We start from the raw sequence: 20,269 nt of genomic DNA, 5'->3' as shown, positions 1-20,269 counted from the left end.
CAATATTCTGAGAAACAGACTGTGTATCTATCTGGTCAGGTGATAACTCGACTATTCAACTCGATCGGAGAATGACTAGCACTGTTATGTAGCCGCGACAGTCACAACCTGGCGTTTGAGATTTGGTGTTACGGTTCCTGAAAATGAGGTGACATGTGTCGCAGACAATCATCGAAAAAGAGTATCCCATACAATACTCACACTATCACTTAATCAGTAAACACTCATTTTGTATTTTCTATGCCATCTAATACATGATTTATTTTATTATATCTTCTGTCATATGGCTCATATATATCTGTGGTTCATGGTTTTAACATCCTGTGATATAAATTTTTTTTACTCGTCATCGATGTTGTTAATATCACCCTTTCACCTTGTCTGCAAATAGAGGCTTTTTCCAATTCAATATAGAACTCATCATCAACAACATACAATGCGTTTGAGCAATGCATTTTTTCAAAGATTATCCATGCACTTTTATACGAACCAGTCTGAACGCTTTTGAAAACGGTACCACAAACGGTACAGAAAGGCGAGGCCTTAGCAATTACACCGCTTAACAATGGAAAGACAACAAGCCATAGGATTATGTTTGCAAAGCTATTTAACACAACAAAAATCAAGCACTCGGTAGAACCTGCTTCCACGCAGTAGTGGCCACATTTGAGAACGTTGTGAGATATTTCATCTGGTTGTGTAAAGCAATTTTTACGGACAAGCGATGAAGAGAAATTGTGGCTTGGCCAACCTTTCAGGTTTGCACAGAGGACGGTCCTAATTGCGGTAGCCTATGAGATGTGATGAGATGTGAAACACAGCATAATATACATTACCAAAGGTTCTATAAAGCTTTGCTATTTTAGGTTTTGAGGCTATTTTGCTGATTTGCTAATTTTATGACATGAAAACGTCCTTTCTTATGTCTATGGGTTTACCAGATATTTGATCAAAGAGGCGAGAAAACTGGTGATTCTTATAAACCCGCGCCTATTATTAGTCTTTTTGTTCGCCAGACCCAAGTTTTAGGAATATATTCAGTGATTTTTAATCTAAATGCACATGAAATTGTAGGAAAAATTGCCTTTATACTCGAGTTTGCAACGTTATAAAAACGTAAATTATGGCTGTAAATGCGAAGGTTAAAGAATCAAATTCTATCAAGCTGGACGCTTCTGTGAAGTTTCTTGGAAACGCTAAACTCTTTGTTTTTATTGAAGACATTGCAAAGGTGAAGGTTGGAGGTGAGAATTATGTATCCGTTTTTTTGTTGCAAAAGTTTGAGCAATAGGATAAATGTGAACTAAGTGCTCGGTGAACCGAACACCTAATTAACCTGAATGAACATCCAGGCATCACGTAATAAGGCTCGATGTTACTGGAGCGATCGCCCAGTGATATATCACTTAAAAATTTATAGCAAGAAGTGCTAGTGTTTCAACTTCAATAATAAAATGTTATTTTTGTATTACTGTAGATTAGTCTCATTGTGTGTATCACTATAGCTCCCTTTTCTCTTTTTCTCTATCCACTTTCTCTTCTCGCCTTCTCTGTTCATCTCATATCTGTTCGACCTTTCCTTTCTTTCCATTCTCTCTCTTCTCGTTTTCTTTTTCTTCTCTTTCCTTTTTTTCTCCTCTCTCTCTTCTTCGGTCTTGCTTTTGCTTTTTCTTGTTTTATACCTCTTCTCTTTCGCCTCATTTCATCTCTCTCCCTTCTCTTAGTTTCTTTCTCGCCTCATCTATGTTTTTATGTCTCTCTCTTTTTACCCTTCATCCCTTCTCTTTTTATTTCTTTCATCTCTTAAAACATTTTATCAGTTAGAGACTGCCATTTATACATGTATGTCATGGACCAATGTTGGAAGTGGACCACTTGGCCTACATAATTAACTTCTTCGAAATAATGTATTTTTAATGTAATTACATTTATTATCAACATTAGCATTTGTTTTGCCAACAATTTGCCAGCATTATCAAATTGTCATTGCACACTTTCTGGTCATGATTGATAACTATCCAGTCTTTAAATTATTCTGAAATGGTTAAACCCTTGAAGCTTTTCCTAGCAGTGTGATTTCAGATGAGAGCCTTTTAAGTTAAAGTGTTACAAAGTGTGTGTTAAATGTTAACTCCATTTTGCATTTATTCCGGTTTCATGAGTTTTGGGTTATAGTAAAAGAACTCTCTGCTAAAGGCAAAGTGATAGCGAAAAAGAGCGAGGTGTAAGATATTTTTGTAAATGGTCAGATTTGATAGGTTACATGCTGTATGTTTCGTTAAGTTTGACTTCTAGTTCTAATACAGCTAAATATTGCTGAATAATAGTAATGATAAGATAACTAGCATTAGCCATTCACCTACAAAAGACACGGCTTAGAGCTAGTGTAGGGTAAATTTAGTATCAGAAAAACAAACACCAAACGTTGACACTTCTCGAAATAACTACAAGTAATACCCACTGATTTAAGATTTCATTCTAGCACTTATCTTTGTTCAATATAGCAGGCTACTTGAAGCAAGTAAGCATTGCATTTACTCTTGCAAGTTGTAAATCTTATTTTTAAAGAGATCTAATAGTATGCTAATACATGTAAACAAAACAAAATTAAGCCAATGCGTAAACTTTAGATGAGGCAGCAAGTTGTCCAATGTAACCTGTTGGACAGATGATAGGCCACCTGATAATCCCTCATTTGAATAAAAACTTCTGTTTTTATTGAACCTTTTACATTCTTTCAGTAGTAAAATTATTTTCTTTTAAAGGTGTGTTTGAATTATGTCACAAATGCGACAACTATTATAACGAGGAACGCATTTATTGTTTAATATCAAACAACATAATGACAATGTTATTATGCAAGTCTGTTATCAGCAGTAAACCTTACAAAGTAATTGTCTTAGTATTCAGTTAAAGTTGTTTGTCTTGTGCTTTATAAAAAAAAACCTGAGTAAACAAGTTTTTTGAAAAAGACTCTTTGTCCCGCTCAGGTTAATGTATAGTAAGGCATGACAGCATTACAAATGCTTCATTATTTATATTTTTAATAAAACAAGTAAGTTGATACTGCCAATAAAACTCCACTAAAAATCAAAGCTATAAAATAATGTTACAGTAGTGTTATTATATTGTTACTGCTACTCTGACTTAAATGCAAATTAATGCATACAGCCAGGGGACATCACAGGATCACAAATAGGGGTGTTCTTGTTTAAATGGCTGTTTATACAAAGCAGTTTCAAGAGAGCAGCAAAGTCTATGCAGATGGAGCCGGTAGTATTGCATGGGCCTACAGAAAATTGTTACTAGTTAGGTGAATTGATGTGGGATATTTTTGGTGATTTCGTTATTTGATTTTGTTGGATCATTGAGTTTATGAGACACAGAGCAGACAACAAATCCATAGCTTGTCAGCTGCTGCAAGTGCTCGCTGAAAATGGTTATCTCATGATGTTTGAGCTGATGGGCTTACCAAATCTGCCAGTAGAAATAAAAAAAGTATTGCTTTCTAACAGCCACAGTGCTTCTACGATGGTTCAAAATACAAACAGGGATCAATTTGTGCCATTCATAAAAGGTTCATATGAATTGTCATAGTAGTGATGGATATGAGCATTGCTACAAGTTTATAATAAGGAAGTAGCGTGTCATGATCAGAGTATCAAGAAACTTTTACTCCTTGTTGAGAGAAATTTATTATATAAATACAAACATGAAAAATTATCGATAAATGTTTTTTAAACACGAGCATTTTGAATTGTAAATAGGTTTGGTTCAAGGGCACTGTTTTAATTAATATGCAATATATCTCTGAAAGCAGGTCCAAGAACAAGATATTCACATAGTATAAATGCTTTTGTAAAATCATCTTATCATAGATTGACCTGCAACAAGTTAGGCCAGCTCCTATACAGTTTGAAAATGAATTGCATGTCAAGGACATTTGAGTTTCTACAATGGCATACGTTTCAGCTGTTGATAGCTGTTGATAGATGTTAACTAAAGAAGTTGCATTTGTAGTTTAGGTAAACTACAGATTAGATTTGTAGGTATTAATCTTGCAGTTTTAGCCTTGGTTCACACATGTTGGTCTGTTATTAAAGTTCAGTTTTAGCCTTGGTTCACACATGTGGGTCTGTTATTAGAGTTCAGTTATAGCCTTGGTTCACACATGTCGGTCTGTTATTAAAGTTCAGTTGTTAGTAGACTTCATCTACTCCATATTAATTCAAACCTTAGATTTTTAAGATTGCACTGGTGACTATGATTATAATCTTTGTGTGGGGATGTTAAAATGTTTCACTGCTAGGTTGAATTAAGCGCTGAAATGAATTTTCTTATCCAATGTTACTCATTCAGGAAAGCACAAGCGGTACACTGTCAAGGGTATTAATGTACCCGGTGTTTCTAGCAAGAAACCTCAACCAGCAGTTGCTTGTTCAGATGAAGAAGATCTACAAGAACCCGAGGATGAGTATGACATTCACATGACTCAACACGGTGAGCCTGTGCTCATTAACAGTGATTTCATTTGATTATATTTAAATTGTGCTGCTGCGCATTTCTAGGCACAAATGCTAAATATCATGTACTGGTTTGAGCACTTTGTTCTAAAATACTTCATCAATGATTGCTGTACCCCTATTATCAGTTGACAGACATCAATGGGCATACCAATGTGCAACAAGATTAGATAGCATAATACTATTTTTGAGGTTTCGCAATTTTAAGGAGTATATTAAAGGTTGACTTGCAACAAAATTCACATTACAGTTATTTGGTTTCATAAGATTCATCATGTCTTACTCTGTTGTGTTGTAGGTGCAAAATATGTGGGAATGTGATTACAAGCTCTTAAAAGCTAAAAAACGAACAGTTAATCGCAGCCACATGAGACCGCCGTAGTTTGGATTCTATTTCCAAAACGGCTCAAATTTGACGCATTTGTGAGAGATGGTTTCTGTTTACACTTTCATGCAACCTTATTCGTCGAAATATTTTCACAAATATACTTCACGAATTCAATAAAACCATGTCTATCGTTCTTACACGTCTGTTTTATCGTCATTGTAATGCTGTCACTTTTAGCAGTGATATCTTATAACTTACCGTAAAAATTCATTTAACTTTTTAACCTTACCTCGAAGGAGTACATATCATTGTCTGATAATCATGACGAGCCTGTTGGTCACCTGTGATAATCGAAAAGTGCTGCAAAAATTGTTTGCGAAGTATTGGGTCACATGATCAGATTATGACTTGCTGATTAGACCAGGCCGAAACAAAACTGTAAAGTAGCGAGCATCTATATTTGATACGGGGTCTTCGGTAAAACCCGAAGTGTTTGTCATAAACTAGTACTACGATAAGTTTTATATTGAGCTTTGTATTGGCCTTTCAATTCACGTGAGAACATACGTGACAAGACGAGAACCAAATTTCGTGGCTACGTCATCGAAATAAAGAGATTCCAATCTACGGCGGCTTTTCGTTTTTGAGCTTTTAAGAGCTTGTAATCACATTTCCACATACATTTCCACATATTTGGCACTTACAACACAACAGAGTAAGACATGGCGAGTCTTTTGATACCAAATAACTGTAATGGGAATTTTGTTACAAGTCAACCTTTAAGCTTGCTATGGGAACTTACATTGCACACTCTGTATTTCCAACGTGTTTCCCAAAGTTAGTACAGTTCCACATTTTTATAGTATGTATATTGTATTTTAGTTTATAAACATAAATATTCAGAGTAAACTTTGCAAAACAGACTATAGAAACATTGAGAATGAAAAGTTAGAATAAGCTAAAAATTAAAGTTATCAAAAACATAATTAGCCGTTGAAGAGTCGAGACCAAAAGGTTGTGGTAAGAAATGTTCGGTAGTAGTGGACAAGTACACATGTTGCTAAGCAATGAAAGAGTCGCATAGTCCTTGGATTGCTTAATTGTATTTAAATTGTAAATGCAAGGCAAAAAGCTGGATGGATGGTTGTTCTTGTAAACACATCTTTAGCTTGGCGAATTCATATCAACAAAAATGGCTGCTAATTGTTATAGTCTGCAAGTTAGAGAGTCCTTCTCATTCAGGAACCATAGTGCCAATATGTCTGCTATATCAGAAACATTGTCTCGTTTGTTAATTATGTAACAAAGGAGTTGAGGCTATTATGGTGGATGAAATTGTTTCTCAGGGTGTCTTTTTCTGAAAATAGCTCGTACTAAGTATTAATCAATCAAGACAATATAGTTCTAGAACTCTGGCTGCCTTGGTGTAATTTAACAGGTCACAAGTCAGCTCTGACCTATTAGAACGAGCATGCCATACCAAGGCGTCGAGATATATACATGTATATATATATATATTTATTCTATATACGTAAATCTCAAAGTTTGTGGTCTGTCCAGCTAGAGCGACTAACATCTAGGAATGAAAAATGCGCTTCGTACTGGATTTGAACTCACTAAGATTGAAACAGCTAGTTTGTAGACAAGCACACCTAACCACAAGGCTGCACCGCTCTTGCCTTTACCATCACACTTACCATATACTGTATACTCTTTTTCGCCATTACACACACTAAATTATTAATTCATACAGTGTGCCCATGCGTTATGATGCCCCTGTTATAAGATTTGTTCGCCTTTATGAAACACGGTGCTTTTTCGTCCTCGCCATAATTGGACGAATTTTTTTTCCACCATGCGATATCAACAAAATTCTTTCTCGAAATTAAAATTTGATGGTCAGTGTACTGATTACAACGAAAATGCCGATATGCTATTTGCCAAAATTCCTCCCTCAATGCCTGAAGGGGATATATGATGCTCGCTGTTTCAGTTTTGTGTTGTTCGTTATAAGTTATAGTAAAAACGAGTTCAAAAACAGATACGTCATAAAACTTTAGCTTACGACAAGGTTGAAGTTTACTAAAACACATACTAAAACTTAGCCTTAAGTATGTGTTTAGTAAGCTAAATTCATTTATGTTAAATTCAACGTTTATGTTATACATGTACGTCTGTCTTGAAGGTAAGAACTCCTCACAGTACTCACTGCACGTAGTACATTGTAATGTTACATTTTCTTGCCGATCATAACCACTAAATACACCAAAGTTACTGTAGGTAACTACTGTAACACATTTACAGTTTTATTTTTTCGCCTAGTTCATTTCAATTGCGCTTTTCTCATGATATGAAATTTGAAAGTGAGAATGGTAACTGTTGTTATATGTTAAATAAAAATAAGTTTACTGTGCAAAGACATTTTTATTACCCGGGCATTCCTAGACGTTCATCTAGTACATATGTAAGATTATATACCCTTGTGGGTCATATAAGGAAATATTTGATGTGTCTGAAGTGTTTGATATACATGTGCTGAAATCTCCTGCTATCACTTGTAATAAATTGTTAAGATTAAATAATGTAAAATGGTAATCTTCATTTACTCGGACTTTTGAAATGCACTGTATTGGTAGCCATTGACATGTGTCTAAGATTTTGGCATCGCAGGAAATGTTTGTGTAGGCTTTTTAGTGGTTGTGCCCGATGCATTATGGGCATTATACTTTTTTGAAGGGGATGTTGATGAGGAGGATGTTGCAGGAAAGTCTATGTTCGGATTTAAAACTCCGAGACGTACGAAATATTCAGGTTTGTTTTCAGCTGGATTAGACCTCTTAGTACCAATTCGTTGGCAGTTATTAGCTATGCTAAGGGATTGTAATGTCACTTTCTGCTGTAAACAATTTGGTTCAACAGGTCTGCTTCCTTCATCAGTTCTTCTGCTGGCTCAGTCAATGTATAATTATTCTAATCGTCCATTTGCAGCTGTTCAGCCACTTTCTTCACAGACCAAGAAAAGCAAGAAAGAAGCTGAAGGGAAGACTTATGATACAGGCAGGCTTTCAATGCTTAACAATTATGCATCATTCGTTTTACTTTGTCATTTTACAGCAGCAAATCTAAATAGAAAGTATGTGCTTTCCAAAGGACCGGACACGAAAAATGCTAAAACCAGACATGATTGTAGAATGACGAAATGACTTAGTCTACTGCTAACCTGCCTGCCTTGGTTCCTTGTATTGGTCTGCTGCGGTTGTCAGCCTTTTGAGACCAGAGTTTACGTCCTTGAATATATTATCAATGCCATTTTATTAAAAAGTTGCTTCAATGTTTGTCTTGAGTGGCAGAAGTACCCTACAGGATGAAATTATTCGTGGAGTTAAATTTCGTGAAAATTGTCTTTTCATGCATATTCGCAGACTAAATTATTTGCAGATGAACACGTTCGCGAATAAATTAATCCGTAAAAGCAGCTAGTAATAGAGTAAAGCCTTCATGTGCATATACCACGCGTTTATACATATACCAGGTTTCTATTTAGCTGAAAAATTTATGTCGATTTTGCTAACCTATAAATTTTTTGGCAGCATCCAGAGGTTTTTATGAATGTTCGTCGATTTGGAGGCTTTCGGTGAACCAACAACTTGTGGTAATTTATGAGTTTTTCAACGTAAAGAATTGCAGGAGAGATTTTTCTGATGATGATGCTGTGCCGAATTCCGAATAACTTGTGACAACCTTGAAAAACTTTGTAAAGAAGTGTGATGCGTTGGCAATGGGCTTAACTCAAAGCCCCGACGATGATTTTAAAAGACTTTGGAACTCAACCACGTTTACTAACTCAGCCTAGCGGCTAGTTTTTAATTTGAGTTAGTGGTTATTCTCCCTTGTGTTAAAAAATAAAACTAATTATTCGCGGATTTTAATAATTCGCAGAATTGACTGTCCGAGAATTCGCGAATTATTAATTCCATAGAATAATTTCATCCTGTAGGGTAATTGTATGATAGATATTGCCTCCATTATAGCTTATTTTTCTCATGGTTTTAGATGAGGAGGTCTCGTCGAGCTCAGTTAAAAGATCCCGTCGACAAGTGAGAAAAGTTCAAGCTACGACCCCGTATCGCCTTGCTTTGAGGATGGACCCAACTGTAGGCAAGTTGGCTAAAACAGCTCACAACTTTGCCATGTTGTTTACTGATATAGCAAGCTTATGATATCCGTATATTACAGTGAGCAATTTTATTTTAAGTAGTTCACCTATAGTCCATAGATTCATGCTCTACTCCTCGCTGTACTCCACTCTACTCCTCGCTGTACTCCACTCTACTCCTCGCTGCACTCCACTCTACTCCTCGCTGTACTCCACTCTGCTCCTCGCTGCTCTCCACTCTACTCCTCGCTGTACTCCGCTTTACTCCTCGCTGCACTCCATTCTACTCCTCGCTGTACTCCACTCTACTCCTCGCTGCACCCCACTCTACTCCTCGCTGCACCCCACTCTACTCCTCGCTGCACTCCACTCTACTCCTCGCTGCACTCCACTCTACTCCTCGCTGTACTCCATTTTACTCCTCGCTGCTCTCCACTCTACTCCTCGCTGCTCTCCACTCTACTCCTTGCTGCTCTCCACTCTACTCCTCGCTGTACTCCATTCTACTCCTCGCTGCACTCCATTCTACTCGCTGCACTCCACTCTACTCCTTGCTGTACTCCACTCCGCTCCTCGCTGCACTCCACTCTACTCCTCGCTGTACTCCACTCTACTCTTCGCTGTACTCCACTCTAATTTTCGCTGTTCTCCACTCTACTCCTCGCTGCACTCTATTCTACTCCTCGCTGCGCGCTACTCTAGTCCTTGCTGTTTCCTTCAGACTCGGACAACAGCATCGACTCCGAGGATAGTGATGTGGACTCTGTTCAGGATAATCACCTGTCTGGTCGTACATTCGGTCACAACTCTCTGGTGAGTGATAGCTCTATTGTCAGTGATAGCTCAATTGCCAGTGAAGGATTTATTGTTGTTTATCGATTCATGGTAAATGGTAGTTTTTTTGTTATTGCTAGCTCAATGGTGAGCGATAGATCTATCATCAGTGACAGTTTCATGGAAAGGAATGGCCATATTTTCAGTGATGACTATATCATAAATGATAGCTCTTTTGTTAGTGATAGTTCTATTGTTAGTAACGGCTTTATTTTACTGATAGCTCCAAGTTGCTTTTTGTAAAATTGAGTTACACCACAATGAAGACTGCTGTATCATATTTTGCAGCTAATGCAGTTGTGTTCTCTTTGCAGCCCACTATGACTGATGAGTTCTTTAAAGCCCAGACCGGCAAGTCAGTCACAAGCAATCACACATTGGCAAGACTTCGAGAAGATGGAATCCTTGACCATTTATCCTTGTCAGATATTCTTAGCTCTCGACCTAATCAGTATAAGAAAGATGTAAGGCAGTTGTTGAAGGAACACCAGACTATGTTTCAGACTTGGATGCTGCAACTCTGGTGAGTGAAAGAGAGGGCTGATTTCGCTAACTGTAATAAAATGAGAGACATCGCTAGCTCTATTGAGATGAGAGACATTGTTAACTCTATTGAGATGAGAGACATTGTTAACTCTATTGAGATGAGGGGCATTGTTAACTCTATTGAGATGAGGGACATTGTTAACTCTATTGAGATGAGGGACATTGTTAACTCTATTGAGATGAGAGACATTGTTAATTCTATTGAGATGAGAGACATTGTTAACTCTATTGAGATGAGGGGCATTGTTAATTCTATTGAGATGAGAGACATTGTTAAATCTATTGAGATGAGGGGCATTGTTAACTCTATTGAGATGAGGGGCATTGTTAACTCTATTGAGGTGAGGGACATTGTTAACTCAATTGAGATGAGGGACATTGTTAATTCTATTGAGATGAGGGACATTGTTAACTCTATTGAGATGAGAGACATTGTTAATTCTATTGAGAAGAGGGGCATTGTTAACTCTATTGAGGTGAGGGACATTGTTAACTCTACTAAGCTGAGAGACATTGCTAGCTCTATTGAGATCAGAGACATTGTTAACTCTATTGAGATGAGAGACATTGTTATCTCTATTGAGATGAGGGGCATTGTTAACTCTATTGAGGTGAGGGACATTATTAACTCTACTAAGATGAGAGACATTGTTACCTCTATTGAGATGAGGGGCATTGTTAACTCTATTGAGATGAGAGACATTGTTAACTCTATTGAGATGAGGGACATTGTTAACTCTATTGAGATGAGGGACATTGTTAACTCTATTGAGATGAGGGACATTGTTAACTCTATTGAGATGAGGGACATTGTTAACTCTATTGAGATGAGGGATATTGTTAACTATAAAAAAGGGATAGTTGTCGTAGTATTAAAACAAGAGATATTGTTAGCCCTCAGACAAGGGAGTTACATATGATACATTTGTATCGCTTGTAGCTTGGGTTTCAACCTGCTGCTTTATGGCTATGGTTCTAAGAAGGGGCTGATAGAGGAGTTCAGGAAGTCAGTGTGCAGTCAATACCACTGCGTAGTCATCAATGGCTTCTTTCCCAGTCTGACACTTCGCAATGTAAGTCCTTCATCTGACATCTACCAGTTGAAGAGATTGTGAGACTTATATATGAACCTGTGTCTGATTCCTGTGTCTATGTTTACATAGAGTTGGGGCAAGGCAGACTTGCGTCTGATTCATGTGTCTATGATTACATAGAGTTGAAGCAAAGCAGCCTTGTGTCTGATTCATGTGTCTATAATTACATAGAGTTGAGGCAAAGCAGCCTTGTGTCTGATTCATGTGTCTATGATTACATAGAGTTGGGGCAGGACAGCCTATTACGGCTCTAGGGAAAGTAGTAGTAGCAGCAGTTTATTTGAAGCGATATGAACAGTGAAAGTGAACTCTTTTCAAACATGTTGAATTATTTGGATGTATGAATGTATGAAGTGTCAACCTTTGCCAACAGCCTTCCTATCATGAGGCCGCAACCCATCCATCGGCTCTTGCATTCCAGAAAACACTTTTCTTCTATATCCAACTATATTGATAAATATATTGATAATCTAAAGGTCTAAATGCTCCAACAGTCATGTGACTTGACTCGCTGGGCAGTGTAGCAATTTATTAGTATTTATGCTGTTGTGAAACTTATCGTTACAAATGTTTGTATTTCGACAAGTGATCCAAAGTGTGTTCAATATTAGGAAAGTTTTGACAATAATTTCCACGTTTTGGCTGCAGAATATTAAGGCTACTGTTTCGGTACACACTTGTCGCTTGATTTCAGTTGTTTGCCATTTTGTTTAAGCTGATGAGCAATATTCGAAAGGCAAGTGATCCTTCTCTCTCGAATATTGTTCAATATCTTTAACAAAATTGCAAAGAACAAGTAAAATTAAGCAATACCTGGGTGACGTTCAAGTTGGTTTGACTGCTACAGTCAGTCTGTACTGTAATCAATTGGAGATAGTAAAATTAGACAGAGTTTGAGGTGATATATCAATATCATACATTCACTTACCAACACTTATCTCGATTTACCAACACTTATCTCGTACTCAAAGGTGCAGTTGGTTCTTCATTGCACTCTTTCTATAAGTTAGATAGTTTGGTGTTGCATGCCTTCCTAATTGACTTCAAAGCGTTAAAACTTTACCAAGAGGTATGAATGTACTTGTATAGTGTGCAAATGTTAATTGTTGTTGTTAGGATTATCTCAACTAAAATGCTCTCATACATTGTCCCGCATGAGCAAGTTTTATCTTCTTAATGTTTTCAAACATAGGTAAATCATTATTATCTCGTATTAGCCATGATCTTGTGTTGCAGATATTGTGGGGTATAGCGGAGGAATGTCTTGGGCTCACTCTAAGTCAGCTCACGGATACGGATGCCATAGTCACACAAATACACCGACATTTGTATAAAAAAGGTAAAAAAATTCTAACCCTCAGCTCCTGCCTTGTTTCACTGAAACATTCTCAAGGTTTTATTGAGTCGAGTTTAACCTGAAGCGATTGAAGATTGTTTATGACATTGTAGATGAGGCCCTGTTCATATTCGTACACAATATCGATGGGCCAATGCTGCGAGGTGCCCCTCTGCAGTCTGCTCTTGCCAGCCTCGCATCTCATGATAATATCCACCTGCTGGCCTCAATTGACCACATAAACGCCCCACTCAGTGAGTAGTTTGCCTCATGTAATGCGAGAATGAACCTCTTTATTCATTTCTAAAATAGACAGCAGGTTTATTTGACCTCTTCATCCTTTTCTAAAATAGGCAGCTTTCAAGTTGCATCCAGAGCATTAACAAAAATTGGCTGTATTATGTATTAACGTTTGTCAAGCATATGTACACTCCGATGCTTAGCGGGGGGCTGGAAGGCCTGTGTGTGACTCCCTGGGATACAAAGGTTTTTCATTGTGAGCTATTGCAGTTTCTCTATCTCTCGGTTCGTGTATGATATCTTGCAACCTTCATGCTCATACCACGCACTTGGTTTGAATACAGAAAAAGCAATTTTATTTGGTGATTCTATTGACACATTGTAGTGTGGACTCAGTCAACCATAGCAAAATACAAATGGATCTGGTATGATGCGACGACCTTTGACCCGTACATAGAGGAAACGTCTTACGAGAACTCCCTTATGACTCAACAGACAGGCACCCTCGCCCTAAGGTCCATGTGCAATGTCTTCAAGAGTCTCACACCAAACGCCAAGAATATATTCTTGCTCATGGCCAGATATCACACAGAAAACAGTTCAAATCCAGCTTATATTGGTGAGATTATGCTGAGGCCACTCCATCTCTCTAGTGCATGGCTCTTACGAAATAATGTCTTGTTTCTGTATCTGCACAAAAATGTGTCATTATAGCCTGTGTGCCAGATTGAGTTGTTATAGCCTGTGTGTCAGCTGGAGTTGTTATAGCCTGTGTGCCAGCTGGAGTTGTTATAGCCTGTGTGCCAGATAGAGTTGTTATGGCCTGGGTGTCAGCTGGAGTTGGTATAGCCTGGGTGTCAGCTGGAGTTGGTATAGCCTGGGTGCCAGCTGGAGTTGGTATAGCCTGGGTGTCAGCTGGAGTTGGTATAGCCTGTGTGCCAGATTGAGTTATTATAGCCTGTGTGCCAGCTGGAGTTGTTATAGCCAGTGTGCCAGCTGGAGTTGTTATAGTCTGTGTATCAGCTGGAGTTGTTATAGCCTGTGTGCCAGCTGGATTTGTTATAGCCTGTTTGCCAGCTGGAGTTGTTATAGCCAGTGTGCCAGCTGGAGTTGTTATAGCCTGTGTGTCAGCTGGAGTTGTTATAGCCTGTGTGCCAGCTGGAGTTGTTATAGCCTGTGTGCCAGCTGGAGTTGTTATAGCCAGTGTGCCAGCTGGAGTTGTTATAGCCTGTGTGTCAGCTGGAGTTGTTATAGCCTGTGTGCCAGCTGGAGTTGTTATAGCCAGTGTGCCAGCTGGAGTTGTTATAGCCTGTGTGTCAGCTGGAGTTGTTATGGCCTGTGTACCAGCTGGAGTTGGTATAGCCTGGGTGTCAGCTGGAGTTGTTATAGCCTGTGTGCCAGCTGGATTTGTTATAGCCTGTGTGCCAGCTGGAGTTGTTATAGCCAGTGTGCCAGCTGGAGTTGTTATAGCCTGTGTGTCAGCTGGAGTTGTTATAGCCTGTGTGCCAGCTGGAGTTGTTATAGCCTGTGTGTCAGCTGGAGTTGGTATAGCCCGTGTGCCAGCTGGAGTTGTTGTAGCCCGTGTGCCAGCTGGAGTAGGTATAGCCCGTGTGTCAGCTGGACTTTGTTATAGCCTGTGTGCCAGCTGGAGTTGTTATAGCCTGTGTGCCAGATTGAGTTATTATAACCTGTGTGCCAGCTAGAGTTGTTATAGCCAGTGTGCCAGTTGGAGTTGTTATAGCCCGTGTGTCAGCTGGAGTTGGTGTAGCCTGGGTGTCAGCTGGAGTTGTTATAGCCTGTGTGCCAGCTGGAGTTGTTATAGCCCGTGTGCCAGCTGGAGTTGTTATAGCCTGACTGCCGGCTGGAGTTGTTATAGCCTGGGTGCCAGCTGGAGTTGTTATAGCCTGTGTGCCAGCTGGAGTTGTTATAGCCTGTGTGCCAGCTGGAGTTGTTATAGTCTGTGTGCCAGCTGGAGTTGTTATAGCCTGTATGCCAGATTGAGTTGTTATGGCCTGTGTACCAGCTGGAGTTGGTATAGCCTGGGTGTCAGCTGGAGTTGGTATAGCCTGTGTGTCAGCTGGAGTTGTTATAGCCTGTGTGCCAGCTGGAGTTGTTATAGCCTGTATGCCAGATTGAGTTGTTATGGCCTGGGTGTCAGCTGGAGTTGGTATAGCCTGGGTGCCAGCTGGAGTTGGTATAGCCTGTGTGCCAGATTGAGTTATTATAGCCTGTGTGCCAGCTGAAATTGTTATAGCTTGTGTGCCAGCTGGAGTTGTTATAGTCAGGTAGGTTATAGTTGTTAGACTCTGCTTTTGTAATAGAAGGGATGTGGTAAAAGGAAGTTAATCTAAGAGATTATCTTCCCTTTTTAAGTTACACTATAAACAATGGTAAGGATGAATAACTCCACTTGATGTGGCACTCACTACCCACTTGAGATATTATGATATTGGAGTTAAATTGATATGTTATTATACTAGAGTTAAATTGATATGTTATCATATTTGATTTAAATTGATATGTTATCATATTTGGAAAGTTTTTTAACAATAATGTTCACAATTTGGCTGCAGAATATTTAGGCTACTGCTTCTGTACACACGTATTGCTCAAATGTTGCCTACTCCACACTCTAAGCTGTAAGCCAATTAAGCTACCAGGAAAGTGTTACAAGTATGCAGAAAGTCGTCCGCAGATGCAGGCTGTACTCCAGCTACTGTACTTCTTGCAAAAGTCAGATAATTTTGGTCCAGTTTTGTCGCAGTTTCTTTCTTTGGCCTTAGTAGTTGCACAGACCTGTTGCTTTGCCTAGAGCATCCAGAGCTTCATACATCACCTCAGATAGTTACGCAGAAACTTGGCTTTATTATTGTTACTCATCAGCCCAAGGCTACTCGGACTCATTCATAGAACACCAAGTTTGTTAAAGTGCTTTGTGGAAAGTACTGGTTTGTTTGTAAAGCTGATGACTGTCTGATGCTTACGGCGTGCTTGTTTATATACGTGAGTGTGTGCAAGCAGTTCTTTCTGATTGTCTCACGTCTCCTGTTGCTCATATATGGATAGGCAGCACTCCTGTTTGATAGTCTCACGTCTCCTGTTGCTCATATATAGATAGGCAGCACTCCTGTTTGATAGTCTCAGCCATTTTTCCTAACTGTTGGTTAGCCACCTTTTTCCTACTGCACCGGTTGATGTCTGTTTTCTTGCTTACTGAGGTATATAGTTAGCGATAGAGGTTATCTGGTTTGTAGCTCCGCTGCCAGCTGATCCTCATGGCAAGGGTTTTTGTTATTAATCATATTCGTTGTCACATTACCCAAAGGAAGTATTGTACCATGGCTCTGTTTTAATTTTAAATAACATCATTGATTTTTACATTTTTGCATTCAATATTACCCAATGGATTACATTGTGTTGAAGCTATAATTAAGATAGTTTTGGTGAGGTAAATAAGATGCAGACTGGTTCTATTCTAAGCTTAATCATGCTGGAAGGTGGATACACGGGCGTATCATGATTATACTCATAGCATGATTACAAATGCTTTGTGCAGTGTAGTTATTCCCTGGCCATCAGACTTGATAGACAAGTAGCCAATATAATCACTTAACACACTAATTGTTGCGCTTCTGCTTGGCATTTCTTCTAGCACGATAGGAAAGCAGGCTAATAATCGCCATAGATTCTCGGTGTGTAACTGCATAATTACTTGTATACATTACTAATATGATATTTATACTCTGTGTCAAGGCATTATCAAATTGGTGGTCTTGAATTTAACGCTAGTTTGTCCGTTGACCACGCGTTTCATTTAGTTAGTTTCACTGAGCATTCTGCTCACAAATGGCTAAACTAATCTCTTAATTTTAATAAATTTTATAAAAACTACGTTTAGGAGCTTCATATATAACGTATTTTATTTTTGTTGTGGTATTCTTTACCTTTAGTCCCATGACGTTGATCATCACCCGTATGATAGTACTCGTACCGTTACATCTGAGTAACATACGAGTTTCCTCACCGGTATGATAGTACTTATACCGTTACATCTGAGTAACATACGAGTTTCCTCACCCGTATGATAGTACTTATACCGTTACATCTGAGTAACATATGAGTTTCATCACCCATATGATAGTACTCGTACTGTTACATCTGAGTAACATGAGTTTCATCACCCATATGATAGTACTCGTACTGTTACATCTGAGTAACATGAGTTTCATCACCCATACGATAGTACTCGTACCATTACATCTGAGTAACATATGAGTTTCATCACCCATATGATAGTACTCGTACTGTTACATCTGAGTAGCATATGAGTTTCATCACCCATATTATAGTACTCGTACTGTTACATCTGAGTAACATGAGTTTCATCACCCATATGATAGTACTCGTACTGTTACATCTGAGTAACATGAGTTTCATCACCCATACGATAGTACTCGTACCATTACATCTGAGTAACATATGAGTTTCATCACCCATATGATAGTACTCGTACCGTTACATCTGAGTAACATACGAGTTTCCTCACCCGTATGATAGTACTTATACCGTTACATCTGAGTAACATACGAGTTTCCTCACCCATATGATAGTACTCATACCATTACATCTGAGTAGCATATGAGTTTCATCACCCATATTATAGTACTCGTACTGTTACATCTGAGTAACATGAGTTTCATCACCCATACGATAGTACTCGTACCATTATATCTGAGTAGCATATGAGTTTAACATTAGACGTTTCTTTCTTCCTTCTAGGCATCCCTTTTCAAATTCTCTATCAGAAATGTAGGGAAGGTTTTTTAGTAAACAGTGATCAGACATTGAGGACACAACTCACAGAGTTCCGAGATCACAAGCTTGTTAAGTCACGCAAGGTAAATAAACTTTCAAACCTCTTAGCCGCATGCATAATGTAGTCTGTGTACCTTGATTAAAACCTAGTCTGTTTACCTTAACTAAAGTTAAGTCTGTGTATTTCAGTTAATGTGTAGCCTATGTACCTTAACAAATGTTTGGTCTATGTGCCTTGCTAGAGTTGGGGCCACCTTATTATTATAACAGTTGCAGCAATAGAAGTAATGAGGTCAAGTTCTAAGTTAAACATAACTCACTAAGGATGGGGCATTTCTCCTGTTATTAGCTTTCTTGGATAAGTGAATGTCTGAATTAGCAACTTTTACTGAAAATGACACTACTCGTATTACGGAATGTGATTATCTCTACAACTTGTATTGTGGTGCCAAGCAGGCAACCATTTAAAGATAGTCTTATTTAACATAATTATAGCCAGCGACGAACCTTTGATCATGCCAGAATCTGGAGTGAAAGCAAAATCAAATGGTTTTAGCATTAACTAACTGTAACACCAGATAACTCTTGGAGCATCTGTCAACTCCCCGAACCTATATGTATAATCACAGACTAGTCAGAGATTTCTGTTACTAGACCTTAATGAAAATACTATAGTTTTCATGGCTTTCGTTTAAGGCAATCTGACAGAGGCATCTCATCATTACTTGTTCTTAAACACAGCAGCTGTGTGCCTAAAGTTAAACTATACCTCCTTAGCCCATGTACATACTCTTCTCTTCTAATGTCTAGTGGCATGTTGAATAGTAGGCACAACTTAGTTCGCTATAGAAAAGAAAACATGCAGACACGCTCATGCCTGCACGGCACGCATTCATCCTGACATAAAATTAAAGGTTGACTTGCAACAAAATTCACATTACAGTTATTTGGTATCAAAAGATTCACCATGTCTTACTCTGTTGTGTTGTAAGTGCCAAATCTGTGGAAATGTGATTACAAGCTCCTAAAAGCTCAAAAACGAAAAGCCGCCGTAGATTGGAATCTGTTTATTTCTCTGACGTAGTCATTACATTTGGTTATCGTCTTGCCACGTGATGTTCTCACGTGAATTGAAAGGCCAATAAAAAGCTCAATATAAAACTTATCATAGCACTAGTTTATGACAAACACTTCTGGTTTTACCGAAGACCCCGTATCAAATAAATATGCTCGCTACTTTACAGTTTTGTTTCGGCCTAATCTAAGCGTCAAGTCGTAATCTGATCATGTGACCTAATACTTCGCAAATAATTTCTGCAGCACTTTTCGATTATCACAGGTGACCAACAGGCTCGTCATGATTATCAGACAATGATATGTACTCTTTCGAGCTAAAATTAAAAATTTAACGAATTTTTATGGTAAGTTATAAGATACCAGTGCTAAAAGTGACAGCATTACAATGACAATAAGATAGATGCGTAAAAACAATAGACATGGTTTTATTGAATGCGTGAAGTATATTTGTGGAAATATTTCGACGAATAAGGTTGCATGAAAGTGTAAACAGAAACCATCCTATACCAACTACGTCCTATTTGAGCCGTTTAAGAAAGAGAATCCAAACTACGGCGGTCTCGTGTGGCTGCGATTAACTGTTCGTTTTTAGCTTTTAAGAGTGTGTAATCACATTCCTACATATTTTGCACCTACAACACAACCGAGTAAGACATGGTGAATCTTTTGATACCAAATAACTGTAATGTGAATTTTCTTGCAAGTCAACCTTTAAAGTTATTGATAAGACATTCTTTGGGAATGGTAAGATATGGGTGTGAATGTAAAGTCATAATCGTAGAAGTGAACGTAAAGTCATAAGGGGTTTGGTGTTAAAATGAGAAACTCTACCGCTTGTCATAGGAATTTGGGAATTATCTCTTTGATTAATTTATGATGACTATTAAATCTAATGTTGTATTTAATCTTCGTGAGACGTGACACTTTCTTCCTCTGTCCCTTACTCGGTTACATGATATGACTGCTATAGGTAATGTTTGAGCATGTTTCATTGACACACCGAAACCATGCTACACGCGCTACAGGAATTTAATGTATTTTAGGGTGCAGATGGAGCCGAGCATCTCTTCCTACCCATTGATCCCGCGACCCTTAATGACTTCATGGAGCAAATCGAAAACATTGATGCCTGAAGTAGTTATAGCATAGAGCAGCATATGTAAATAATGTATTACTGTTTCCAATTTTATAAATAAATGATGCACTTAACAGCGTGTGAGTAGAAGATGCTGTCTCACCCTTTGCTTATCATCAACATTCTCAGCGCGGAGAGCAGTCATTGGCATCGGATCTCAGCGTCATTTATTTGAGCCAACTATT

The 20,269-nt window shown here is 38.4% G+C and overlaps 3 protein-coding genes across 4 annotated transcripts in view; 1 reads left to right on the top strand and 2 right to left on the bottom strand.

Annotated features, from left to right (window-relative positions):
- The window catches only part of LOC137410463 (aspartate dehydrogenase domain-containing protein-like), a 7,913-nt gene extending 7,149 nt beyond the window's left edge, over positions 1–764 (bottom strand). The window contains exon 1 of the mRNA XM_068095916.1: positions 641–764. Within this exon, the coding sequence (XP_067952017.1) occupies positions 641–691 (51 nt within the window). The 5' untranslated portion in view covers positions 692–764. The remainder of the gene's footprint in view (positions 1–640) is intronic.
- LOC137410553 (tetratricopeptide repeat protein 33-like) overlaps positions 1–800 on the bottom strand; it is a 10,221-nt gene extending 9,421 nt beyond the window's left edge. The window contains exon 1 of the mRNA XM_068096024.1: positions 752–800. The gene's annotated coding sequence lies outside the window, so the exon portion shown is untranslated. The remainder of the gene's footprint in view (positions 1–751) is intronic.
- Positions 1–20,269, top strand: part of LOC137408505 (origin recognition complex subunit 2-like) — a 23,946-nt gene extending 3,677 nt beyond the window's left edge. The window contains exons 1-13 of one of the 2 annotated variants that reach the window (XM_068095382.1): positions 955–1,244; positions 4,360–4,500; positions 7,588–7,662; positions 7,840–7,908; positions 8,905–9,009; positions 9,729–9,820; positions 10,156–10,364; positions 11,328–11,460; positions 12,718–12,820; positions 12,931–13,071; positions 13,443–13,676; positions 17,837–17,955; positions 19,993–20,269. In XM_068095382.1, the coding sequence (XP_067951483.1) occupies positions 1,124–1,244; positions 4,360–4,500; positions 7,588–7,662; positions 7,840–7,908; positions 8,905–9,009; positions 9,729–9,820; positions 10,156–10,364; positions 11,328–11,460; positions 12,718–12,820; positions 12,931–13,071; positions 13,443–13,676; positions 17,837–17,955; positions 19,993–20,082 (1,632 nt within the window). In that variant the 5' untranslated portion in view covers positions 955–1,123 and the 3' untranslated portion in view covers positions 20,083–20,269. Of the gene's footprint in view, positions 1–954; positions 1,245–4,359; positions 4,501–7,587; positions 7,663–7,839; positions 7,909–8,904; positions 9,010–9,728; positions 9,821–10,155; positions 10,365–11,327; positions 11,461–12,717; positions 12,821–12,930; positions 13,072–13,442; positions 13,677–17,836; positions 17,956–19,992 lie in introns of those variants that run through there. The other variant, XM_068095587.1, reaches the window with a different exon arrangement.

The sequence above is a fragment of the Watersipora subatra genome, chromosome 1, assembly GCF_963576615.1.
Source record: "Watersipora subatra chromosome 1, tzWatSuba1.1, whole genome shotgun sequence".
NCBI lineage: Eukaryota > Metazoa > Bryozoa > Gymnolaemata > Cheilostomatida > Watersiporidae > Watersipora > Watersipora subatra.
The sequence above is the reverse complement of the archived record's forward strand: the minus strand, read 5'-3'. Positions and strand labels throughout refer to the sequence as shown.